This window comes from Pimephales promelas, chromosome 6 (assembly GCF_988280905.1).
Source record: "Pimephales promelas chromosome 6, fPimPro1.hap1.1, whole genome shotgun sequence".
Taxonomy (NCBI): domain Eukaryota; kingdom Metazoa; phylum Chordata; class Actinopteri; order Cypriniformes; family Leuciscidae; genus Pimephales; species Pimephales promelas.
Window position 1 is genome coordinate 42,417,592 of NC_142774.1, and position 27,409 is coordinate 42,445,000.

The 27,409-nt window shown below is 40.0% G+C and overlaps 4 protein-coding genes across 8 annotated transcripts in view; 2 read left to right on the forward strand and 2 right to left on the reverse strand.

Annotated features, from left to right (window-relative positions):
• Positions 1-190: 190 nt before the first annotated feature.
• Positions 191-1,332, reverse strand: h2af1al (H2A histone family member 1a like). Its single transcript, XM_039695213.2, has 2 exons — positions 1,271-1,332; positions 191-711 (listed from the first exon to the last, which is right to left on the reverse strand). Exon 2 carries the CDS (start codon positions 698-700, stop codon positions 269-271), a length of 432 nt encoding a protein of 143 aa, XP_039551147.2. The 5' UTR covers positions 701-711; positions 1,271-1,332; the 3' UTR covers positions 191-268.
• Positions 1,333-3,506: 2,174 nt separating this feature from the next.
• On the forward strand, positions 3,507-5,832 carry creg1 (cellular repressor of E1A stimulated genes 1). Its single transcript, XM_039695211.2, has 4 exons — positions 3,507-3,888; positions 4,668-4,787; positions 4,865-5,063; positions 5,254-5,832. Exons 1-4 carry the CDS (start codon positions 3,613-3,615, stop codon positions 5,274-5,276), a joined length of 618 nt encoding a protein of 205 aa, XP_039551145.1. The 5' UTR covers positions 3,507-3,612; the 3' UTR covers positions 5,277-5,832.
• Positions 5,833-6,397: 565 nt separating this feature from the next.
• On the forward strand, positions 6,398-21,366 carry cd247 (CD247 molecule). Of its 2 annotated transcripts, none has more exons than XM_089132610.1 (9): positions 6,398-6,586; positions 15,034-15,131; positions 15,846-15,893; positions 15,982-16,038; positions 16,660-16,692; positions 19,570-19,623; positions 19,754-19,777; positions 19,869-19,979; positions 20,064-21,366. In XM_089132610.1, the coding sequence occupies exons 1-8, from the start codon at positions 6,526-6,528 to the stop codon at positions 19,938-19,940; spliced, it is 447 nt and encodes a 148-aa protein (XP_088988736.1). In that variant the 5' UTR covers positions 6,398-6,525; the 3' UTR covers positions 19,941-19,979; positions 20,064-21,366. The 2 variants fall into 2 exon arrangements, with proteins under 2 accessions (XP_088988736.1, XP_088988735.1); XM_089132609.1 differs by having other exon boundaries at positions 19,869-19,965; positions 20,016-21,366.
• The window catches only part of pou2f1a (POU class 2 homeobox 1a), a 16,118-nt gene continuing 8,883 nt past the window's right edge, over positions 20,175-27,409 (reverse strand). For 2 of the 4 annotated variants that reach the window (XM_039695207.2, XM_039695205.2), the window contains exons 8-14: positions 27,313-27,409; positions 26,067-26,206; positions 25,569-25,748; positions 25,360-25,438; positions 25,038-25,257; positions 24,015-24,088; positions 20,175-23,631 (exon numbers count right to left, since the gene is read on the reverse strand). The exon at positions 27,313-27,409 is cut by the window's right edge and continues 45 nt beyond it. In XM_039695207.2, the coding sequence (XP_039551141.2) occupies positions 23,357-23,631; positions 24,015-24,088; positions 25,038-25,257; positions 25,360-25,438; positions 25,569-25,748; positions 26,067-26,206; positions 27,313-27,409 (1,065 nt within the window). In that variant the 3' untranslated portion in view covers positions 20,175-23,356. The remainder of the gene's footprint in view (positions 23,632-24,014; positions 24,089-25,037; positions 25,258-25,359; positions 25,439-25,568; positions 25,749-26,066; positions 26,207-27,312) is intronic. The other 2 variants (XM_039695208.2, XM_039695206.2) reach the window with 2 other exon arrangements.

The following is a 27,409-nucleotide window of genomic DNA, read 5'->3' on the forward strand; positions in this document are numbered from 1 at the left end:
ATTAGTGCTCAATAGGAACCAAATTCAATTTCATCCGTAAGCAACTCTACAGACGTGTCGTTCAGTTCTGGGTCTCGGAGTCAGTGCAGTTAAACCCAAATTACAGATCTCTAAAATCCCAACCTTTAGAAGTCTAATTATTAGATGAGTGCATATTATAGCCATCCATAATATATAAAAAAGCCAGATATTGTAGAAAAATATTTTATTAATACCATTGAGAATTTGAGATTAAAGAGCTAAAAACACTAAAGTAGGCTACATTCAGTCAGAACTCCTGGGACTGGGACTGGGCCTGTTCGCCGGTGTCCGGGTCCTGGGCCGCTTTGGTCTTCTTGGGCAGTAGTTGGGCCTGGATGTTGGGCAGAACTCCTCCCTCAGAGATCGTGACTCCGCCCAGTAGCGTGTTCAGCTCCTCGTCGTTGCGCACCGCTAGCAGGATGTGACGCGGCGCGATGCGGCGCTTCTTGTTGTCGCGGCTCGCGTTGCCCGCGAGCTCCAGCACCTCCGCGCACATGTACTCGAGGACCGCGGCCAGATACACCGCCGCGCCGGAGCCGATGCGCGACGCGTAGTTCCCCTTCCGCAGGAGACGCGCGATGCGGCCCACCGGGAACTGGAGCCCCGCGCGGGAGGAGCGCGTCATGGACGTCTTGGGTTTCGCTGCGCTTGCGAGCTTCTTCTTACCGCGGCCAGACATGATGAGCAGATCTAGAAGACACAAACCATCGGTTAATCGGAGCTCTACGAGTACCGGAAGAGTTACAAGTAGGCAAAAAGAGTAAAGCCGATTAGAAGTTCAATGACAAGCAAAGTACCAGTGAAGTGATCGATTCATCTGAACAACGCGGATCTAAATCACTAATCAAGGATCTGAAGAAGTAGATCTTTACAAGTTTTGCAGTGAGTTTAACCATTAGTGTTTGACAAGTAAATTCTGATTAAAAAGGATCACAAATTTACCCATTCAAACAAGGAACAAGCAGTAAAGCTGTTTAACTCGCATCAGAGAATCGAATCTTTTATAACTGGACTTACAAGTAATCAAGTTGCAAAGTAGTAAAGCTTAAGTTAATGACAGAGTCATTAGAAGTTGAATTTAACAATACACAAAGTGACTGATTCATCTGAACAATGCAGATCTAAATCAAAGTCGAGTACCTGAAGAATCACACAGATTTTCTCTGGTCATGTCACAAATAAATGAAGTTTTCTTAAATAAAATCTTATTTAACAATAAACACTAGCAGACCATAAGCTTACTGCTTACCTGTTCAACACACACGAGAAACACACAGTAAAGCTGTTTAACACACATCTGAGAGATTGTCTTTTATACTGGAGCTCAATTGGCATTCATTGATAATCACCTGTGCCAATTAAACACTGCTGGCCAATCAGCTGCTGGAATACATTATAGACTGAATTATCAATGAGAGGGAGTTTTTATGAGCGTATTTTTAAAACTTAATAACACCTTTTAAAACTGTAGAATGCAGTCATTTAAAAAAGCCCTTTGCTTATAATAAGCTTGTTTATATAATAATATCTGAAATCCTTATGACAACATTGATTACATGTATTTAGTATCATGCATTTTTTGTACCGGTAATATAACATTTTTGGTAATAATACAAATAATCCTCTTTTCTATTTTATTTTATTTTTTCAAGTCAAGACTAAAGGGAAAATGTATTTGTAGTCTATATCATATATCACATCACATGATGTTCTATAATGTCTTTATGCTTTATCATTGAGTAGTTTTTGTGAGATATGAATAAGAGGTTGATCAGGGTGCAGCAAGAGAATCGCGATGCTTTCATCACAGCTTTCATAATTCATGTTTTTGCTGTAAGCACGTGTTGTGGTCACATGACTGTGTAGATCATGTGACAATTTGTTGTGGAGCTCACTAGTAGTGATGGGAAGTCCGGTTCTTTTCCGCGAACCGGTTCTTTCGGACAGTTCGTTTTAATGAACCGGTTCAAAAAACCGGTTCACCAGTTCTTTTACGTCATCACGTAATGACGTCAATTCTATCATCCCGGCGGATAAAAATACTTCAAATTAAAGGGCATTTTTAATCACAACTTCAGTTAAATAATATTGTCATAATCATCTTGGATAAGTTTCTTACATTTACATTTTGAAAACGAACCCTGCTGCAGCATAGCGATGTGCTAACGCGGATGTTTTACATGTTTTAAATATATAAAATGCATAAATGGTCTTCATCATTTTATTTGTTATTAAATAAACTTACATTTCGCCGATTCGCCCTCTCATTTAAGTCCTGGGTTCACCCGTACTACTGCGTGCTCGTATATCAGCACAGGATCAGCCGAAAGAAAGTTCTGTTCAGAGACGGTGCTATCACGCATGCGCAGTATCTCCAGCTCATCGGTTCTCCGTATCGAACGTGTCCGAAAGAAACAGTTCTTGGTTCTGTACTAGTGATTCAAGAACTGCAACAACCAGTTCTCGACTCGAGAACCATAGCATTGCTGTGTGCTGAGCTGAAACCACAGTCGACAAAACTAAAAAATCGATGCATGTCTGTCTCCAATAGCCTTCTGTAGCCTATACAGTGTAGGTTTATAATGTGTTAAACATAACGAATTAATTCGTTATGTTATAAACATTCACTAAGCAGTGCACCAAACCTTGGCAAGAGTTTACATCAATGATTTATATTGTTACTTAGAAATTAAATGAGCTAGCTGTTCCTGAAAATATTATTTAATAATAAATGTTTAGTAGTTTGACAGTTTTAGAATCCAATCATTATTTCCAATCGTTAAAATAATACAGTGATAGCCGTAATGTGATAAACATGTTTCCAAAATGTTTTATTTTGTTACACTTACTGATGTTCAACTAAAGACATGGAAACGTACATTTCGTCCCTCAGAAAAAAATGCACGCATGCTCAGCTCATCAACTCATCAGTTCTCAGTATGTCGAACGTGTCCGAAAGAAACAGTTCTCGGTTCTGTGCTGGTTATCCGACCGCTGTACCTGTATGTTCGGTAGTACACGCATGCGCAGTATCAGCTGCTCGTGCTCGTCACTTCTCTCAGCACCAACATGTCTCCGTTCAGTGAAGTTTTTGAGTTACTGAATAAAATGTACTAATGGATATTGGTTTATTTCGATTCGGAGGGACTGTCAGGCATGTCTGAAAGTGAGTAACCTTAGTAACTTGTGGTTTAGCGCTGACGCAAGACGCGAACTGTTTCGAACGATTCAGTCCGATTTAGTGTACTGGTTCGACCGGTTCACTAAAAAGAACCGGTTCAAAAGAACGATTCGTTCACGAACCGGCCATCACTACTCACTAGTAAAATCAAATGAATCGTGGTCGGTGTTTGTGATCAGTGACTCTTGATCATATGAATCATTTTGTTCGATGCTCAAACAGTGACTCTTTGGTAAAACGAATCATTAGTGTTCAGTGTTCACAGTGACTCTGTGGTCATATGAATCATCAGTGTTCACAGTTGTCATATGAATCATCGGTGTTTACAGTGATTCTTCGGTCATATGACTCATCAGTGTTTACGGTGACTCTGGTCATATAACCCCGGTGTTGTGTCGCAGGGGTCAGTCATGTGTCGCGCGTTGCTCGCGGTGTTTCTGGCGCTCGTAAGCGCTCGTTATAGTGATTCGGTGTCGGCTCCTCCGCATGAGGAGGTGGCTCGGATGGCTCGGTTCGTGGTCCACAAATGCGACTGGGCTTCGATGGCGACGATCTCCACCCATGAGCCCGTGAAGGGACAGCCGTTCTCCAACGTGTTCTCCATCAGCGACGGGCCCGTGGGCAACGGAACCGGGACCCCGTACATGTACCTGACCCACATGGAGATCTCCGTGCAGGACCTGCAGGTACACACACTCATCAGTGGGATCAATACCCAGCAACAGCCCTCATTTCACCGCTTATAGACCGATATAGTCCGGCTGTGACTTCTAGCCTAAATAACCTTGATTTAGTTATAAGTCGTTTTTTGCTAAATAACTCGCGAGATGTGTGATATTTCATCATATAAGCAAAGTCAACAGTGATTACAAGGTGTTTGGTAATACCTCTTCATTCATTTCATTTCTCGGTTATCTTATTGACTAGTCTATCTTGAGCTGGTTTCTGTTAAACTTTCTCTGAAAGCCCAAATATGAACAACCCTTCAGATTCTGAATATGAGTAGATATGAATAGAATTGGCTCGTTACACTGAGGAGAGTGATGGAAACACAAAGTGAACTGAGTCTGGATTGAGAAACTGCACAAACATCTCACACTGGAGAGGCTGTGTGTGTCAGCGAGAGTTTATCAGCATTCAGCAGAGCTCAGTCACAAACATCAGCACACACACACACACACTGCTAAACGCCATGTCACGGTCTTATAACACAATCATGATCTCAACTATTGAGAATATCCAGACTGGAACAAGCCTCTATTCAGTTTAAACACTAGTGTTAACTCCAGTTATGTAATCGGATTACTTTTTAAAGTAACTAGTGGAGTAACGCATTACTTTTCAATTTACAACAAAATATCGGAGTTACTTTTTCAAATAAGTTGCATAAGTTACTTTGTTTTGGCCTTTATTGTCTGACAGCTCTCCTGTCCTCATCGTGTGTGTGTGTGTGTGTGTGTCTCAGGTGAACCCGCTGGCGTCTCTCTCCGTGTCTCTGGCTCAGACACACTACTGTAAGAACCACGGCTTCGACCCGCAGAGTCCTCTGTGTGCTCACATCATCCTCTCAGGCTCCGTCATCCAGGTCAGAGGTCACGCTCCAGCTTTGGTCATATTCTCCCTGTTTCCCGACTGAAGCGCAGTGTGTGTGTGTGTGTCCAGGTGCCGGACAGCGAGGTGTGTGTGGCCAAAGCCGCTCTGTTCGACAGACACCCTGAGATGGCGGACTGGCCCACGGACCACAGCTGGTTCTTCGCCCGCTTCAACATCTCTCAGGTGTGGGTGCTCGACTACTTCGGTGGAGTGAAGACCGTCAGTCCCGAGGAATATTACAGAGCCGCTCCGACACACAAACACTCTGGTGAGTGCGACACACACACACACACACACACACACACACACGCACACGAGACGAGTAGCCAAAAGATAATTGTTATTATTATTGAATGATGATTGTTGTATGTGCAGCTGTTATCAGTCAGAAACAGACACTGTGCTGAATCTGATCACATGACCTCAGTGTGTGTGTGTGTGTGTGTGTGTTTCTACAGGAAGTGACACGTGGAGAACTTGAACTGGATTAGAACATTCAGAAGAGACTCGCATTAATGAATGACTCTCAGGATGATGCTGTTTGAATCTTTCAGCGGTGTGTGTGTGTGTGTGTGCGCAGTGTAGTGTGTGTGTGTGTGTGTGTGTGTGTGATCATGTCTGATGATGGTTTCTCTAGATCATTAGTGGACATGATGTGGAAATCTTTCATTTTTTAAAGCATTTTATGAAATGCTCAGGAATAGTTTTTGCAGTTTGCACATGCTTTCAGTTTTAATATTTGCAGATTTTTACTAAATGCAAATTCAGTGAAACTTTTTATTGAAATCCTAAAAGGTTTCATGAGATTCACTTCACTTAATTGGGTGTTAGTCAGCAACCCCTGACCTCTGTTGTACGAAATATTAATGTCACAAGATGTTTTTTGCAATTAGGCTCATTTTACTATATTTCCATTTTTGCTATATTTTATAATCAAAATGAGATGATTTTCCAGATGCTGATGTGTATTTCTACAAGTGTGTGACTGTAATAATCGTGTGTGTGTGTGTGCCGTGAAATAAAGATCTGATCTTTCAGACGTGACTCTTTACTTCATTACATCTACAAAACTAACACAAGATTTGATACTTAATGTTTAAATAAAATCAATAACTGAAATAAAATATCAAAATCTTTAATTTCAGCCCGCGGCCTCATTTTCATTCAGTTTAACGACATGTTCTACACTAAAACTAAATAATAATACAAATGAAACTATATCTTTATACAAAAAAATAAAGTTTATAGACACTTTTTTAGAACGAATAAAAATGCCAAAACAATCCAGTTGTGTTGTGTGTTTTTGACACTTTTATTCGTTTTTGCTGGAGGGTTTTTGTGTAATTTTGTGTTTTTGACATTTTGAGTCACTTTTACTTCAGTTTTAAATATATTACACAGAGTTAAACTGAATTAAATGAAGAAACTTAATAATATGATTCTCTAAACACTCGTGTTCTCCAGCGCTCGGGTTCTGCCGCTCGCGTCGAGAGTAAGTAGGCCGTGTGTGTGTGTGTGTGTGTGTGTGTGTGTTCGGTGGTTGGTGGGACGAGTCTGTAAGAACAGGTGGAGCTCGAGGAGCCTCTTCCTGTCAGAGAGCAGATCTCGATCTTGAGCTTCAGAGAACACACACACTCACACACACACACACTCGACTCGACGGCGTCTGAAGCCTGCGCCCGTCACACACATCCAGGAGATCCTCAGAGAGCCGAGAGCCGAGGCGGATCATGATGGTGTCGAGGCCGGTGTCCGCCGGGATCGTCCTGCTGTCCATGGCACCTGTGTCAGGTACGGTGTGTGTGTGTGTGTGTGTGTGTGTGTCGAGAGAAGGCCGCCATCTTTCTCAAGGTTTCTCTCCTCCTGTCTAACACTCCTGATCCTCAGAGAACTGGATCAGCAGGACCCCAGCGTTTGACCTTTAACCTCTCAAAATGTAAAGCATCAAGTGTGTGTGTGTGTCTCTCAGGGCCGAACGCTTCGAGTGTGTGTGTCTCGCAAGACTGAATGCTTCGAGTGTGTGTGATCTCACAGGACTGAACGCTTCAAGTGTGTGTGATCCTAACCCTAACCTGACCTGACCTGTCAATCATCTGTATAGATGAGGGCGACCTGTCAATCATCTGCAGTAAAGCTGACCTGTCAATCATCATGGAAATATGCAGATCCTCGTCTCGGTTCTGTGGGTTTGACTGTATTTCTTTCATAACTGTAATATGACCCAGATTACGAGCAGATCTGAGCGAATTCATTGATCAGAATCGTTAAACATCAGAACAAACTTCTTCAAACATCAGTGTGTGCGTGTGTGTGTGTGTGTGTGTGTGTGTGTGTGTGAGCACTGAGCATGAAGTGTGTGAGTCTAATGTGAGCTGTAATCGGCAGGATTCACTATTTCCACTCGTGCTTCTCTTCTGCTGTAACACACACACACACACACACACACACACACACTTCCTGAGCGACGGCTGAATTAGTGTTGTTTTCCACGAACTGAAACGCTTTAAACTCTGCAGTCTGATGTGTGTGTTCTCGGAGGATCTCATATCTTTATTCTATTCCGTTTCAACTTTTTATATTCAAACATTTCTGCAGAACTAACTCAAGATTACATCAGCTCTTCAGTCAATATCGACATGAATCTTCAATTCATAATTCAGCTTCATTCACAAGTTGCTTCCCAGCAAATGCAAATATATTCTAAGATCTTTATCATATGAAAGCGTTATTTCTGAATCTTCAAAATATCCGGTTTATGAAACGTTTTATAAACGTATTTTATTTGTGTGAACGACCGTTAAGGGAACATTCCATTGTGTCATCCCTCAAACATGAGAGCGTTACTTTTGAACGCGTTTAAAAACCGTTAAACGAACATCCAACTATAAAAACGTTCATTCTGCATCTTCGAAATGTTTTTCTTGGTTATGTGAACGTTACATTGTATCATTCCTCGATCATTATGAGAATGTTACTTTTGAACGTTCTAAAAACAAGTACCAATATTTTAAAAAGCGAAGTTTCAGAAAGCGGTACATGATGTGTTTGCGTTATAACGCTTTGAGCGCGTTATTAAAGGCCCGATGACGAAGAATAAACGCGGTTTACTGGAGGAACGCTTGTGCTCGACTCGAGATCGTTCCTGCTCTCGGTGAACGCGTGTTGTGTTTGTTCAGTCGCTGCTGATGTTGGACAGTGGGAAACTCTTCAACACTGCAGTGATGATGATGATGATGATGATGACGAGCGCTGGAAAATACTGCTCAAAAACATCATTTCAAGGAACGCGCGTCAGATTCAATAACAAACTCACGAAATGCTGAATTTACCCTTTCCATGCAGACTTCATTCTGTGAAATGTGTCACACCTGACAGATGCGGATCACACACACACACACACACACACACACACACACACACACACACACACACACACGCATTCATATTTGTGTGGATTAATTAAAATTTCATATTTTTTGTGAAAGAGTCCCATCAAAAGATCTTCTCACCATCGCTGCGTTTATTGACCAAAAAAACAGTAAAAACAGTGATATATTATTATAATGTAAATCATCTGTTTTCTAAGTGAATCTACAGTAAAGTATAATTTATTCTGCGATAAAGCTGAGTTTATCCTCATTACTCCAGTCTTCAGTGTCAGGAAAGACATTTATAATGTTACAAAAGATTCTATTTCAAATAAAACAAAACATTTAGAATTTGTAACAATGTTGAAAACAGTTTCATATTTTTTTGTGGAAACTGATACATTTTATTTTTAAGGATTCTTTGATGAATAAAGTTCAACAGAACAGAATTTATTTGAAATAGAATCATTGTAACATTATAAATGTTGATTTATAAATAAAAGTATGTTTTTTTACCCCAAACTTTTGAACTGCAAGTATATATTTTTATATATACACGTTATTAATCTTCAAAACTTATGTATAAATATTTACATTCTATTTTGTAATTCTAAGTTTGAGTAGGCGTCAACTGGTTTGATCATATTAATTAAAATCATCAAACATTATTTTTCTTTAAAGTTAATCGCTAACCGTGATCGCTTCATTCATACTAACCCGTCCCTCATTTACTCTCTAATCTAAGGTCTAAAACTAATTTAATAATCTTTATTGCAGGAAATAAGAATGCATTCTTCAGTCCAACTTTATTCTAAGCTCGTAGAATAAGAGTTAAATAAAGTATATATTCAGTTTGTCTTCAGGAAACACTCGATTACACACACACACACACACAAGTCTGCCAAAAACATTACTGTGTCAAAATCAAAATGTAAAACTTTTACTTTTATGTAAAATCGTTCGGTTGTTTTTCTCTGTAAATGTTGATGTGGAATTAATTATGTTAATCATGCAATGAATTTGATTAAAAACTGATTGATTGACAGGATATGCACTTCAGTGTAACTCTAATGCAACAAATCCGTTTACAATAAATGTAACATTTTATGAGGCTCATTTTGTTTTCAAGAATTATAACATTTAATTTAAATGTAACAGTGGCTATTGAAATATATATATGATCAATATATATAAATATATATATATATATATGATCAAAATATATTTATGATCAATTCCCACTGAAGAAAACTGATTATATTGATATTAGAATTGACTATATAAGCATATCTCTAAAATCTGAGAGATTGGATTTTCTGGATAATAACGACTGACCGTCGAGCGGCGAAACACTGCGATCACACGAGTTCTGTTCACTAGTTCTGTTAAATAATTCTGTTCACTAACTCTGTTTAATAATTCTGTCCACTAACTCTGTTAAATAATTATGTTAATTAATTCTGTCCTCTAATTCTGTCCACTAGTTCTGTTCACTAGTTCTGTTAAATAATTCTGTCCACTAATTCTGTTCACGAGTTCTGTTCACTAATTCTGTTCAATAATTCTGTTCACTAACTCTGTTCACTAGTTCTGTTCAATAATTCTGTTCAATAATTCTGTTCACTAACTCTGTTCACGAGTTCTGTTCACTAATTCTGTTCAATAATTCTGTTCACTAACTCTGTTCACGAGTTCTGTTCACTAATTCTGTTCAATAATTCTGTTCACTAACTCTGTTCACTAGTTCTGTTCACTAGTTCTGTTCAATAATTCTGTTCACTAACTCTGTTCACTAGTTCTGTTCACTAGTTCTGTTCAATAATTCTGTTCAATAATTCTGTTCACTAACTCTGTTCACTAGTTCTGTTCACTAGTTCTGTTCACTAATTCTGTTCAATAATTCTGTTCACTAACTCTGTTCACTAGTTCTGTTCAATAATTCTGTTCACTAACTCTGTTCACTAGTTCTGTTCACTAGTTCTGTTCAATAATTCTGTTCAATAATTCTGTTCACTAGTTCTGTTCACTAGTTCTGTTCACTAGTTCTGTTCAATAATTCTGTTCACTAGTTCTGTTCACTAGTTCTGTTCACTAGTTCTGTTCAATAATTCTGTTCACTAGTTCTGTTCACTAGTTCTGTTCAATAATTATGTTCACTAACTCTGTTCACTAGTTCTGTTCAATAATTCTGTTCAATAATTCTGTTCACTAACTCTGTACACTAGTTCTGTTCACTAGTTCTGTTCAATTATTCTGGTTCTGTCCTTTAGTTCTGTTTACTAGTTCTGTTCAATAATTCTGTTCACTAACTCTGTTAACTAGTTCTGTTCACTAGTTCTGTTCAATAATTCTGCTCAATAATTCTGTTCAATAATTCTGTTCACTAACTCTGTTAACTAGTTCTGTTCACTAGTTCTGTTCAATAATTCTGCTCAATAATTCTGTTCACTAGTTCTATTCACTAGTTCTGTTCACTAGTTCTGTTCAGTGATTCTGTTCACTAATTCTAGTTCTGTCCTCTAGTTCTGTTTACTAGTTCTGTTCACTAATTCTGTTCAATAATTCTGCTCAATAATTCTGTTCACTAACTCTGTTCACTAGTTCTGTTAACTAGTTCTGTTCACTAATTCTGTTCACTAGTTCTGTTCACTAGTTCTGTTTTCTAGTTCTGTTCTCTAGTTCTGTTCACTAGTTCTGTTCAATAATTCTGTTCACTAACTCTGTTCACTAGTTCTGTTCACTAATTCTGTTCAATAATTCTGTTCACTAATTCTGTTCACTAGTTCTGTTCACTAATTCTGTTCACTAGTTCTGTTCACTAGTTCTGTTTTCTAGTTCTGTTCTCTAGTTCTGTTCACTAGTTCTGTTCAATAATTCTGTTCACTAACTCTGTTCTCTAGTTCTGTTCAATAATTCTGTTCAATAATTCTGTTCACTAATTCTGTTCACTAGTTCTGTTCACTAATTCTGTTCAATAATTCTGTTCACTAACTCTGTTCTCTAGTTCTGTTCAATAATTCTGTTCAATAATTCTGTTCACTAATTCTGTTCACTAGTTCTGTTCACTAATTCTGTTCAATAATTCTGTTCACTAATTCTGTTCTCTAGTTCTGTTCAATAATTCTGTTCACTAGTTCTGTTCACTAATTCTGTTCAGTAATTCTGTTCACTAACTCTGTTCACTAGTTATGTTAACTAGTTCTGTTTAGTAGTTCTGTTCACTAATTCTGTTCAATAATTCTGTTCACTAACTCTGTTCTCTAGTTCTGTTCAATAATTCTGTTCACTAGTTCTGTTCACTAATTCTGTTCAGTAATTCTGTTCACTAACTCTGTTCACTGTTATGTTAACTAGTTCTGTTTAGTAGTTCTGTCCTCAGTTCTGTTCAATAATTCTGTTCTCACAGTAAAACATCATGAGGTTTGAGTCTGACGGGGTTAAAGAGCAGAAGATGACGAACCCTTAGATGAGCTGTGTGTGTGTGTGTGTGTGTGTAGGGGAATAGAATATATACTTTGTCCAGTGTAAAAACCATTATGCCTATGGAATGTCCTCACAAGTATAGCAAAACAAACCTGTGTGTGTGTGTGTGTGTGAGAGAGGAAGCTCAGATCAGCCACATTTAGACCAGCATCCTAAACACCTGTAGTTCACCGTCAAACACAACAGATGATTATGATTATGAACTGAAGTCTGCTCTTGTATTCATCATCATCATCATCATCATCATCACACTTTTATCAAATTTATAATGATTGCAGAAGCTTCTCATCTCATGCGCTCTTCTAATGTTTCTGCATCTCCAGTCGTTTTATTCATCCGATCAGACCGAAAGCACTGAGATATTGAAGTTTAAGTGACATGAATGATAGAACATCTATGATGTTTATAAAAACATGAAATTAATATGAATTGTTCACTGCAATAATGCTCTTCCTCAGAGTTTCTGTCTCGCTTTCCGGCACAAAAATACAAACATTCTTAAATCAAGACACAATAACTGAGAATGACTGAAGATATTAATGAAAAATGAGAGTTTTTGCTTAAAACGAGAGCAAATCTCTGCCGACGATCATAAACAGAACAGATGAATGAAGGTTATGTTTCTGATTAGCAGATATTCTATGAAGCTCAAAATCACTTCAGTAATATTTGTTATATGAAAAACATATTTGGAGCAGCTCGTTTATCAGTATAGTCCAGAGCAGTTTTGAAGAGTTTCACACACCGCGACATGTTTAATCTGTGTGTGTACGTGTGTGTGTGTGTGTGTGTGTGTTTGTGTGAGAGAGAACGTGTTTGTGAGAGTGTGTGTGTTTGTGAGAGAGTGTGTGTGTGCTGTTGAGTGTGTTTATATTTGTATGGGTGTCAAGTCATCGTCATTTATATAGCGCTTTTAACAATGTGTGTGTGTGTGTGTGTGTGTGTTCCTCCCGTTTTATCTCTCACTGACACGTTATTCAGTTAGAGCAGCTGAACAAACCGCTGAACTAGAAAAAGCTCCAGTCTCAAACACCACAAACACTTTAGACGAGACTCTGTGTGTGTGTGTGTGTGTGTGTGTGTTATATAATAATGCTGAAAGTGCTCAGCGTTTATAAACTGAATGATGTTCTTCTTCAGTGTTTCTTGTTTTCCAGCACAAATATCTCTTAAATCATGACACGTTACTGAAGCAGCAGAACGACTGAAGATATTAAGTCTTATTTACTGAAAAATCTATCAAAATGAAGTTCGTTTTTACTTAAAACAAGAGCAAATATCAATCGAATCAGAAAAATTGGCTGATATTTGTTCTCGTTTAAAGCACAAAGACGCTTCATTTTGGCTTCAATCTAATTTTTTGTTTTAATGTTGATTTTACTCTCACATTGTGTTCGGGACATTTTGACCCGGAAGGTGTTTGATTTTTCCTGTAAATAGTTAATGTTATTACACTGAACTAAACCACAATTTCCCTCAAAATTTATTTTGATCCTTTTTTTTACTTTTACACCTTTAGGCTCTCTCTTTTCCAGCACTTTAGACACAGTTGCTCCTTTGCGCTTAATAAAGATTAGTCCAACGCCGTGGTACAGCGAGCACACTCACCTAACTAACCCAACTAACCCCACTAACCTAGCCGTGGAGAGAGCAGTCAGAAACATGGAGTGAAATGGAGGAAAACAGCAGGTTTATCGTAGCTTGTGGAAGGGCAGTGTTACTGCATACAGAGGCTTTAAAAGCGGCTCGATCTGCTTATTCTTCACCTCTCTTAGAAGAAAACAAACAGAACTCGAGGGATTTATTTGATACAGTGGCTCAACTAACAAGAAATAAAGCTTCAACTTCTGTCGTTTCCAAGCAGCAGTAATGACTATTAACTTTACTTGCCAGATTGATCATATTAGAGAGAATATTATACCTATACAGCCGTCCACTACAGTATCGCATCAGGCGTTGTGCTATGAAGAGCACTCCTGTTCATTCTTTGCTATAGGAGACGGGGAATCATCTTTGAAACAAAAGAAGATATTTTGTAAATGTCAGTAACTAAACCGCTGATGGCCCTATTCGCAGTATTTTATTCCCTTCTATAGGAGTCAGCGGGGCTTGGGCACATTTAGATGCTCATATTCTTCAAAATATCTTCTTTTGTTTTCGGCTGAAGAAAGAACTTCATACAGGTTTGGAACAACTTGAGGAAAAGATGACTGAATGTTCATCTCTCAGTGAACTATCCCTTTAATATTATCAATTCATCTTTGTCACTAGGATATGTATCAATAGGATATTTAAGCTGGCTATGATTAAAACACTTATTTAAAAAAAATGCAACTTGATCTCGAATCTACCTCTTCTGTCATAGACACTATAAGGCAGTCTCCTCACAACTGTGTTCCTTTCTGGAAAGAAATAATATCTGCGTGATTTCCAGTCCGTATTTAGAGCGTACCACAGTACCGAGACAGCTCTCGCCAGAGTCACGCATGATCTGCTCTCATCATCCGATCGCGGTCGTATCTCTCTATTAGTGTTACTCGATCTCAGTGCTGCATTCGACAACATCGACAACAACATTCTCTTAAATAGACTAGAACACTATGTTGACATCAGTGGATCTGCATTAGGTTTAAATCACACTTATCTGAGCGTTATCAGTCTGTAGCAGTAAATGAAGAGAGTCTTATCCATCACAAGTTCAGTATGGCGTACCACAAGGCTCAGTGCTAGGACCGCTGCTGTTCACTCTGCTTTACACACACTCACACACACACACACACTGTACACGCTACCCTTAGGAGATATCATAGGAAGCATGGCATTAGTTTTCTCTGTTATGCTGATGATACTCAGCTCTATATTTCTTCACACCCTGACGAAACTCACCAATCCACAAAATTACCAGAATGCATAAAAACTGGATGACTAGTAATTTCCTACTACTAAAAACCCGCCATTATTGGACAAACTTCCTCACTTAATAAGCTATAATACTGTCTGACACTCGATGGCTGCTCTATCAAGCCTTCGTCGTCTGTTAGGAAGCTGGAGGTGTGTGTGTGTGTGTGTGTGTGTGTGTGTGTGCTCTTTGATAGCAATCTTTCATTTGAACGTTTCTAGTATCTGTAAAACCACATTATTCCATCTTAAAAAGATTTGTAAATTACAACATATGCTCTCAACAAATGTGGAACAGTTAGTTACATCAGAAGAATGTCATCTACGCTAATATTAGTCTTTATGTTTATCTGTAGTCAGCCGGATCCGGCCCGTATCCAGATCCAGTTCTGCATTGTTTGCTTCTCATCAGTAATCTGCTGTTGTGTGTGTGTGTGTGTGTGTGTGTGTGTGTGTGTGTGTGTGTGTGTGTGTGTGTGTGTCCCGCAGAAGCAATGTCGCCTCACGACCCGCACAACTGCTACATTCTGGACGGCCTTCTGCTGATGTACGGGATCGTCATCACTGCGTTCTTCGTGCACGCTCGAGTGAGTGACTGACACACACACATACTCACACACACAAACACATTTTTTTTCAGTTATCTCAACCTTTCTCAAATTTCACTAGAATGATGAAGAAGAAAGGTTGAGGAATGATACAATGGAAAGTTTCCTTAAAGGGGACATATCAGGAAAATCTGTCATTTTTACGAGTTTAAGTGCTTTAATCGGGTCCCGGTGCGTCTACCGACACAGAAAAGGCTCACCAAAACAAACCGACTGGGTTTTACTTTTGAAATGTCCAGAAACGTGTAAAAGTGAAGCTCTCGCTGAGTCTCTCCGTAAGGCGGAGCTAAAGCTGCTGAACTCCTGATCCTAGATCAGTCAGATCCGCCTGTGGCGTTATTGCCTGAGTGAAGGCTCCGCCCTCTTCTGAATGGAGGCGGAGCTAAAGCTCATTTGCATTTAAAGGGACACCCCGATTAAACGGCACGTTTTTGCTCACACACACACACAGACAAATTTGACGATCTGTAATAAATGATCTGGGGGGATTTTTAGAGACACATTGTGGGGACGCCAGAGATTTATATTACATCTTGTGAAAAAGGGGCGTAATACGTCACCTTTAACGGTCACAAAACCAAGAAAAACATTTTTTAAATATGTAATAAACTGGACATTTTGAATATTTAGAAATAATATTTGCATAACTTCATAAGAATGTTAGCAAAACATTAATGAAGTTTCTTCCTTCAGTTCGTCAGGAAGAGAAGCAAAGCAGACGACGCAGAGTCTCCGTATCAGGTGAGATCACATCACAAGAACAATCCTCCTGATGTCGGAGATCCTGATGTTAGAGATCCTGATGTCAATGTGTGTTTGATGTGTTCAGGCCATTAACCCCAGTGGGAAGGAGGTGTACAGTAACCCGAAGCACAGCGCTGAAGGGGTGAGTGATGATACACACCACAGACATGACATCACACGTCACATGATGAGCCTGTGATCACTTTGAGTTTTTCAAAACAGCTTTACATTGATAACAGGAAAATGATGCAACAAAGTTTGTTGCTTAAGTTCAGTAATGGTTCATTTTTGTTGTAAAAATTAATATATATATATATATATATATACAGTATATATATAGCCAGTCTGGAGAAAACCGTGATGTCATCATCCAGCTCAGTTCAGTTCTCATATAATAGTGTCAATGCAGGAGATCAATAATATTGTTGAATATCAAATGACATTCAGAATATTATCCAGTTCCCTCTGGTTGAAGATCGGGTTCCCGCTGGTCATATGGGCTGGTCATGCTGCGTTTTGGACATGTAGTTTGTTTATTAAGCGTGCAGGGAAACCCCCCATAACAGCATTACAGTAATCTAACCTCGATGTCACGAACGCATGAACTGTCCCGCATTCGTCAATGAGAGCATATGATGTAATTTAGATATATTTTTAAGATGGAAGAATGCGGTTTTACAGATGCTAGAAAAACGTGACTTTCAAATGAAAGATTGGTATCAAAGAGTGTGTGTGTGTGTGTGTGTGTGTGTGTGTTTCACAGGGTCGCAGGAGAGGAGGAGACGACACCTACACGGTAAGAGCTTCATCACAACAGGAAGGAAGTTTATTAGCAGCGCGTGAGAATAATGAAGCTGAAGCTCAGCGTTCACCACAGAAGCTCAAACTCACCGTTACACGAGCCACTATAATATAATATAATATAATATAATATAATATACAGCGTAAGAAAATAATCTCAAGCTTACTGATGACAAGAGTCACAAATTAAAATAGAACAAAGGCACAACACATCGACTTATGAAAAACTTTAAGCACTGAATAATTTTATATTATATAAAGTAATCAAATATACAATAGCCTACATGGTTTTCACTATAAATTCAACATTCATTCTTGTTAATTTTGCAAAAGTAATTCAGTCAAATACAGTAACGTTAAATTCCTTTCTTTCTGATGTTTGATTAAGATTATTGACACACATGGCGACAGCATCTTTATTAGCAGCGTCTGTCACTTGGAGACCTCAGAGTCGGATTCAAGTGCGCTGTGCAAAACCGTCTCAAGTTCACCATGGTCTCAAAACCAGCATTTACAAAATGAATTCTCTGTGCCTGAGCAGTTTGAAATAATTTGTATCCAAACCACAATGTTTAAAAACGCGTTTAAATGATAAACTTACATCGATGCGCAGCAAAATGTAAATATTTCTACCGGATATGCAACCCGGTATCACGACAAGACGTGAAATAATCACGTTGGTCCACTTTGGAAAACGTGTAGATGTCACGGTTTAACCCCCTCAAACGTGAAACTTACACGTTTGACCTATTCTACACGCAATCGCCTCTGCCATAACGACCTATTGGTTTTCATTAAACCGAGAAAAATGGAATTTTGTTTTATTGACGATCACTGAGAAATGTTCTATTAATTAAAATGCAAAAAAGTATTATTTTCAAGGTGAAAAGGATTCATTTGCCTTGATCCACGCCGAAAAAAAACGTCAAAATGTCACGTTTTAATGAAGCAGCCAAATGAGTAAAACGTCTATTTTTCCGGCGTCCCCCAGCTCCTCGTTTAAGCAAAAGGTTCGCTAAAACAACGCATTACATCGACGTTAAACCACGTTAACCGTGTTAACCATAACCTTTTAAATACTCGACCTACTGTTGCTTAGCAACGGGAAGAAACTCCTGTAACTTCAGTGCCGTTAGCACCTTAGTGTTTACAGATTTGGAGACATTACATTAGTGTGTTCGCTGCACATTTGTAATGTTATACATTTAAAATAGGTTAACATCCGGGTATCTCTCCACTGGAACGTGTAAGTTTCACGTTTGAAGGGGTTAAACCGTGACACGTTTTCCAAAGTGGACCAACGTGATTATTTCACGTCTTGTCGTGATACCGGGTTGGGATATATTATCGCCAGTCCTTTAGGCGAATATAGAGTTTAATCAAACACAAAAAGCAAAATTATACATCCATCAAGTTAATATTCAAACTTACCGAAAGTTTGTGGGGTCGATGATGACGCTGTGTTTTAAAGTCCCCGTGAACCGGAAGTTGCAAACGATTTTTCTCCAGTGCTGTGACGTATTTCCAAGTGAAACGGAATATTGAACAGAGGGCAGGGTTTGACTCTAGCGCTCCTCCTCTCCATCTCTCGCTCATAGCAAACTAACGGTTTGAGGGGAGTGGTTAAGCGTTTCCCCACCCAAACTGTGAAACCTACGTCATCAGAAAAAGAAACCGTTCCAGACCGGAAGTAACTTTTCAGATTTTGATTAAAGATCACTAAGGTAAAACATTTTTTTAATATATATTCACTTGCACGGATTAATTGTTCACCACAAGACTAGTAATATGCGCTAACAAAGTAAATAGGTTCAATTTTGATTTCACGGGGACTTTAAGAATAGACTGTGAAGAGTAAAGGCGATTTATTGGTTGATGTATATTCTAATAAGGCGCAGGCAGCCATCATCTATACTTGCAGCAGCAGGTCGATCGTTCACAAGTTAAATATAGAATAAATGTATTTGTCATATCAAATTAAAACCTGACGTTTCAATTTTGCCCTGCTGCCCACGGGGGTTTGATTGACAGGTGGCCTGGCCAATCATAACGCCGAATAAGCAACTTTGTCCGATAACAAGCTGTCAGTAACGTCGGTGGATATAAACTTGAAAACGGTATTGTTTAAATTACTTAAATGACAATATTTGAAAGTTGAGACTTTGTTTCATATCATCAGTAGCTGCTCTGAACTCTCTCTCGTAATCACTCAGTGTAATGTTACTCTTTGCCCCGCGATGTATTTTTCACTGCGTGAGTGCCTGAGAACATGATGTGCGTGAGACCCGCCTGGCTCGTGGCTCGTCACATACTAAAAAAGGCGGGTCTTTGCGAACGTCTCTATTAATGATAATGATTCCATGATAATGCATGGAATATAACAAGGGAAAGTGCCACTAAATAACAGGGCTAATTTGTGGGAGACGTTGCGTGGTAAGGCTTTGGTAATCAGATGGCTTGCAGTATCTGCTCCACAGCCAATCACGGGCCCCCTCCTTGCTTGAGCCCCGCCTAGCCCTATGGTTAATGCGGCCGTATACTTGTCAATCTATTTCATATTGATGGAAAGAGTCTCCAGAAATCACACATAAATATTTACATTTGCCTGAAAAAAATCAAACCTTTATTTTATTGGGTTACACTTTATTTGTGCCTTTGTTACAGTGAAACTAAACATTTAATATTAAACATGTTACTAAGTGACATTAATGAACTACATCCTAGTCTCATTAGGGTTGCATCATGTATTTATGCATATGCTGTATATTACTACAGTAACTACAGTAACGTGTAACAAGGACACTGTAAAATGGAGTGTTGACGTTTATTGTTTAATTCACATGATGATTATGAATATGATGGTTTGTTTCAGCCTCTGACCAGAAAGGCAGACGACACGTATCGTGAGATCGAGCCCAGAGGAGACGTGAGTGTTTTACTCTGATCTGGTGTTGATTAGTGTGATTGTGGTATTGATAGACTGATTGTGTGTTATGTTGATTAGTGTGATTTGAGAAGAGACTGATTGTGTGTTGTGTTGTTGTTCTCGTCCCCAGCGTCGTCGGGATCAGGTTTATCAGGTCAGAAGTGTTTCAGATCTCCGGGTAAAGTGCTTGATATTTGATCTGTTCAGAAGTGTGTGTTTTCTGACTGAGTGTGTGTTTGTTTCAGGGTCTGAGCTCCATGACTAAAGACACGTATGACTCTCTGCACATGCAGCAGATTAACCCGCCGCCTCGCTAGAAGCTCGTCTAACCCTCGTCAGGACACAGTCCATTCCCGAGTCCATTCCTGAGTCCATTCCCGAGTCCATTCCTGAGTCCATTCCCGAGTCCATTCCCGAGTCCATTCCTGAGTCCATTCCCAAGTCCGTTTCACAGTCCACTCCCATGCCATCCCTAAATCCGGTGTTCGGACTTTTCATGCTACTCATCGAGATTTGCTACTTACCGGTTATGCGCATGTGCAGACTCACAGTTTTTTTTTTTTTTTTTTTTTTACTAAAGGTACATTCCTGTTATAATGTATAATTTCCCTTTAGAAAATGCTTACTACCATATGAATATTTGTACGGTCAGCCAGCTGAAAAAGAATAACTGAAAGTTTCAGTTACTATGAGGAAAGGTGTACTTTGACAAGTCAAAGATGAATATTTTATGATAATTTTTACTTTTCACACCGTTTTAAAAATAAAAACAGTAGTCTACAGTATACAGTAGCTACTCATAACTTAGAATTGTATTATAATTGTATTTCATACGACTTTAATCGGCATTCTGTGATCAATCCGTGCTACGGTAGCATTTTTCGGACCGGCTCCAGGCCTGCTTTCCTTCCTAAAGGCCCCAGACACGATTATTGTGTTTTTACAGTAACTGTTTCTCCACTTCATGAATGATAGACTTTTATAATGAGCTCAAAAGTTTACATGTCGTACATGTCCAGTAGCGTTAAAGTCAGAAGAATCGGTGTCACTTTACATTAACATCAACTAACAATGAACAATACTTTCATTAATACAGCATTTATTAATTTTAGTCAAGACCAATGATCTGTTGTATATTACTAACAGTAACAAAGGTTAATAAATGCTTAAAAAAAGTATTTTTGATTGTTAGTTAATGCATCAACTAATATTGACGAACGGATCTTTAAAGTGATACCCCAAAAATCCCCATAAAGCCTCTGACAGTAAACCGGACTGAGCGAACCATTAAACATCATGTGATTCAACTAATGATTCATTCTGGACGAGTCTACACTCCTAAATAGAGTTTCCAAAATGTTCTTTATTCACAGCGAAGCTAAAATATATTTTGGGATTTTTACATTTCTCAAAAGAACCATTTTAAACACATTGTAATAATAATCTAAAGAACCTTTTGTGGAATGGGAAGATAACGGATGTTAAAGGTTCTTGGTGGAACCGTCATCACTGTATCTTTAATATTGAACACGGTTCTGAAAACACACTTAATTTCTGGTGTTTCTGTGGGGAAATACGAGCCGTCGTTTTGAGATTCACTGAGTTTGATGTCTTGTGTCCTTTATCGTGGCTTTTAGTAACATAATGCATTTACTCTTTTAAAAACTGAGAATTTAATTTTGTTGTTAATTTGTGTCTGTAATTGTGTCATCAGCTTGTTAATAAAATGATTTTTCCACTGCACTTGTCAGTAAATAATGAGTTTTGAAGCTTGTTTGGACTCAGAAGAACAGATCATACAGGAGAACAGTCTGAGAAAAACATTTAATGAAATCTACAGCAACACGACACACACTCGTCAACAGCAACCAAAAATACACACACACACACACACACACACACTCCGGAGGAGTTCATGAGAACTACCAGCGCATCCAGAACAGCCTGCGCAGGACCAACAGATGTGTGTGTGTGTGTGTGTGTGTGTAAGAGAGTGAGTGTGTGTGTGTGAGTCTGTGTGAGTGTGTGTGTGTGTGTGTGTGTAGCCCTTCTGCATGATATAAAACACATTCTTCAGAGAAACTCAACACACTTTGTCTGAATCACAATGAGAAGGACTGGAAACTGAGACGCTGCTGTTTCTCGTACAGTGAGAAAATGATTAATATTCCACCATTAAAATCAATAAACCTGTTACTGGATCATTAAGACGAGAACGTGACATTAATTTCCAATGAATTATACATTTAAAAAAATGAAGGGAAAGGCAAAGAGAAAGTGAATAATCTTTGGTTTTCATCCTCAGAGGACTTTTGCTTTGGGAACCACAAAATAAAAAACTTTTTTGTACATATTTATATATATATTTATAATCCTGGTATATCTTGTGTGTGTTTGAGTGAAGATGATGAAGAAACGGCAGAGCGGATGACTCTTTGGTTTTCAGAAAACAATAAAGCCGCTAAAGATGAAAGACTGAAATATTTCCTATATTAAACTTTCATAATGGAAACGAATGATATTAATAGATCAACATCGCCGCCTTCCGTCTCTACAGTTTCATGTTCATTATAAACCTCAGAGCGGCTCACGAGCAGATGAAGACGAGGACTGCACACAGTAGTATTCTCTGACTGAAGATCAGTGGAGGTATTATGCAAACACACGTCCCTGACCTCTGACCTCATGACCTCTGACCTCTCCTACACATCTCTGTTCGCTGACGGCCGCTCTGACACACAGAGTCTAACTTTGGTTGCAACTTCTTCTGTGATTCTGTTTGCATCCGTTTCGGTGTGTGTGTGTGTGTGTGTGTGTGTGACGGACTGATGACAGAAACACTCCAACGGAATCAAACAAATCACTGCAACATCACAGACTCCAGTAACAGGTCAGGGTGAGTCTTATGGAAGCTTGTTCAACACAAGAAAAAAACGTCACGGAAAATCCGACTCTGACTGGGAACTCCCACTTGGTTTCTCGGAACTTTGACTGGGAAGTCTGACTTGGTTACTGGGAAAAACGACAAAAAAAAAAGTTGTGAGAAAGTCACAATTACCTTAGTATTTTTTTCTTCCGTGGCAGAAACAAGCTTCCACAGACTCCGAGAGCGGTCCAGCGAGACGTGAGATCAGCGATGGCGTTTCTGAACACTAGAGGCCAGGGAGATAAACGGTCAACATCCAGGATTTGATGAGACAGGACATACGTGAGGTGGAACGCACAGATTTAATATTGATGACCTCGCCTCTGCCGCCACACAGGGTCAGAGTTCAGACAGACGAGTGACGGATTGCATTTCTCACAGGAGACGCCGTGCTCACTGCGATCTTTATTACTAGTTAAAGCCTTCTAACCGTATTTATAAAGTGATGTCGAGTTAGAGTACTAGTTTAAAAAGTCATCGACGCGCAACTTAAAACATCTCAAATGCTTTTGGTTATAAATCTACAATCGGCCGTTTCAGAGCCGCAAATAAAACCAACAGAAACCCTCGTAGAAAGTCGATATAAACTCTGTTACATGAAATAATCTCTCGAGAAGAATCTGCCGTCATGAAAAACGCTCACATTTTTGGTTAATTTAGACGTTAGTTTCAGAATTAATGCAAAAATAAAGTTCATCCGGACCGCGCGGCGTCCTGCAGCGGACCCGACCCGCGCGGCCAGCCCTGCTCTCGGCACCGGCCGGACCAGTTTTTGGTAATAGCGACAGGGTTACTCGCGTTCGGCGCTCACTGGGCCTTCGAGGCCAAGGCCACGCTCTTCGTCGTCATGGCAACCGGACTCTGCTGCACGTCACTGGTCACATGCAGGTTGAGAGCTCCGCCTCCTGCCCCGCCCCCCGACAGGAGATTGGCTGGCAGCAGAGACAAGCCGGAGGGGTTGAGGAAGAAGGGCGTGGTCATCAGGCCGGGGGCGGGGCTTCCTGCACTGGTGTTGGCGAATAGGAGGCCAGTGTTTCCGTCGAAGGACGTCAGAGGAAGAGCGCCGCCCGACGCAAGAGCTGCTGAACACACACACACACACACACACACACGCGTTCATGATGTTAATGTTCATATTGATGACCAGCTCTAATCTGACAAATGCAACTATAATTACAGTCAGTCAAATTAAAAATTATTCAGACATCAGATATGATTATGATCTTGTTTTACAAGTGACCATTAGACACACACACACACACTGAACAACATGAAGCATCGCTTGGTAATCGGTTAAACTAAACTGGTATTATCTAATTGTGTAGTTAACCTTCAGCAAATAAACTGTAATATTGCGAGAAACATTGAAGGTGTCTGAATATTTTTGGATTGACTGTAAATAATTGAGCAGTTGAGACACAGCTATACAGTGAATAGATGCAGACACAGAGGTCAGAGGTCATACCCTGGATGGTGGCCAGTGTGTTGTTGTTCATCAGTGTGTTTCCCAGAGCAGGAGAAAAACTCAACAGCGTCCCACTGCACAACACAAGCAGAAAAAACCATTAACACATAATCGCACGGATCACACGCCACCAATGAGGCGTCACTGGGGGCGGAGCTTTCAGCGTCATGTGACCAACAAAACCAACGAAAAAGTTTGAGAACAGAACATTTAAGACACAACAGGTGACCTTTCCCTACTCGACTAATCGCAATTACAGGCTTTCTGAAATGTTATGTTTGATGTAATTAAATATGCACTAATTTGCATACCGTTGCAGAACAGATTCTGAACACTGGATAAAGCCAGATTCTGTTAACATATTAGAGTTAAAGGTTGTTCCAGGGTTTCTTTTTTAATCTTTTTGTACTCCATAACTCAAAAAACTGTCAACAGACTGAACACAAATACATTTTCACCGTGCTTTAACAGTCAAATCTTGAATAAATCAGGCGAATGATATCACAATAGAGATGTGAATAGAACTGTTTGGTGTGTGTGAAGCTGCGGACTCAAACTCACTGCCTTTAAAGAGTGTGGAGATTTAAATCTACATACGCAAATAGATGAAGTGCACTGAAATAAACACTTAAAAGTGTGTTTTAGATGTTTTCTTTCCACTAGTCTGAAAGAAGACGACTGTGATGGAGCAGAAGAGCTCAAACTGAGCAGAGCAACACTGTTAGATCTTTATTGCATTTGCATTTGTTTATAAAATGAACTTTTGTTGGAGCAATCCGATCTGCAGCATTAAAATACAAATAAAAATTATTTTGCATTTTACAAGTAAAATACATTTAACCCTTAATATAAATAAATACTCTAAAAATATACAACAAATAAAACACAGTCATTGCACACTGGTTATGACTCTTATTATTTCTTAATTTGGGCAGAAGTGTGACCTGGACATGTTTCAGACCATAGACATCTCAGACAGTTTCCCCCCCGCACGCACACACACGCACACACACACACACTCACCCTTGCGTCAGCTGCGAGGGCGTTATGAACGTCGGGTTATATCCTGTGCCCGTCACCAGGAACTGCCCCGCCCCCTGCGTGAGCGTGGTTGCCGTGGAGACTGCCTCCTGTTTCACACTGGTGACGGACGGGCTCAATGACGACGATGTCACGGGCGTAGCGACGGGCGCCATGGAGATGACCGAGGGTGTGTGTGACGTCACCTGAGCCAGAGCACCACCTACAGCACACACACACACACACACACACACATTAAACAATACTCATGAGCTCACAGAGGAATATAGAGCTGCATGAAACTGTGAAAGGAGGATAAACGCACCGCTGAGCGTGAAGTTGGAGATGTTGCTGGCGTTCAGCGGAACAACAGAATTCACTGTTAGCGTGTTCGTGCTGGACACCTGGAAACAAGCGATCACTCCTCAATAATCGATCACTCACCATCTCGTCTGCAGCTACGGTTTAACGATGTGAAGTGACTCTGGTTCATACGGTGTGTGTGATGTGATGTGACTCTGGATCGTGACTCACAGTGTTGGCGCTGCTGTAGATGGCTTTGATGGCTGATGGTGACCCGCTACAGCTGCTGGGAGGATTGATCCGCTTCTCCTTCTGTCTGCGGTTACAGAACCAGACTCGCACCACCTCCTTCTCCATGTTGAGCTGATCTGCGATCAGTGTGATCTCCTCTGACGACGGCTTCTGGCTCTGCTGCAGATCACAAACATCATCACATCACACAATCACTCACTACAGCACTGATGTTGCTTGGAATAATCTGCTAAACTAAAAGATTAAAAATATTAAACAAAATAAGAAATTTTACTATTTTATTATTACACAGTAAAAAAAAGTTGCCATCCGCCAGTATTAGCATGTTTGAATAGTTTTAAGAGTGATTTTATGGAAGTCCTTCATAAATGCAGAGGGTTAGGGTTTAGGAGCTCAGTGGGGGTCAGGGTCAGTGTTGGACAGGGTCAGTGTTGGACAGGGTTCAGTAGCCCTCTTGTGGTCAGGAGACCCGCTCACCTCCAGAAAGCTCCTCTCTAAGGCCAGGCGTATGGTGGTCTCGATGCTGGTCCGCTTCTTGCGGCGCCGGTTCAGACTCTCGCAGAGACCCGGAGACATCTCGCTCGCACTCGACACCACGCAGTCGGCGGACATGTTCTCTGCAGAAACACCGAGAGAGATGTGTTCATCAAATATCTCCATCTGTGTGCTGTGCTGGGCAGTCTCCCGGTTCGCACCGAATACGGTGTTTATTTTTGTTATAATATGATTTTTTTAATATAACACCGGTGTGTGTGTGTCTTTAGCAGCACTGGGAACGCTCTCTGTGTGAGACGGGCTTTCACTATTCACTGAAGATGGATCAACTATAACTGACGGCTGTCCAATTATATTACAGTGTTTCTCATACATCACAACATCAACTCTGCCCGCCACAACTAGATCTTCCAAAAAGGCTTCGACGTGTTGAATAAACATGAGCACTGACACAAATGTGGCGTGGGTGTTTTTAATGAATGTTAATGTTTTAAATCAAAGATTCCCCATTACCAGTGAAACGCTGTTTCTGCAGCTACTACAGCGCCTCCTGCTGGACATCTTTGCAAACATCATTTTGTGGGACCTTACAAACCTTGTATTAATAGTAGTGTGGAATATTTCTACAATATTCACTCATAAGAGTAAAATAGTGCATTCTAAAGGCCAGTTCACACCAAGGACGAGAACTATAAATATAAATATAACGATAAAGACACAGTTCTGAAAATCATTCTCCATATTAAAGAATTGCAGTTCACACCACAGCTATAACGATAACCATGTGAGGAGCGATATCGTTGGGATCACTTTCAGAACGATCTTTCCCAGCTGTCGAACAATAAAACACTGGCAGCCAATCAGAATCCACTCGAATATAAAACACCAGACAACACTGTGGAGGAGTTGATCGCCGAGGAGCAGAACAATCCACCACTGACGAGTCAAACCCAGTTTTTAAGGGTAGCCTACGTAAAAAAAAATGGATATATGGAAAGCAATCAGTCGTACCCTTGGAATAATTGGTGAGAAATGCTAACGTTGAGATCATTACACAGGCTAGCAAATAGAGCTACAAAATTACCTCAGGTATCCAGCGCTAGATTCGACAACATTGTATTTTAACAACACAAACCAATTAAATGTGAAACAGGTATGATCCTGACTAATAGCGTAATATAAAATAGCGCACAGCTCGAGTGTTCGTGCGTTGGCTTTGGGATCTCACCGGCGTCGGTCAGCCACTTCTCCAGCAGGGGTTTGAGCTTGCACATGTTCTTGAAGCTCAGGTTCAAGGCCTCGAATCTGGAGATGGTGGTCTGGCT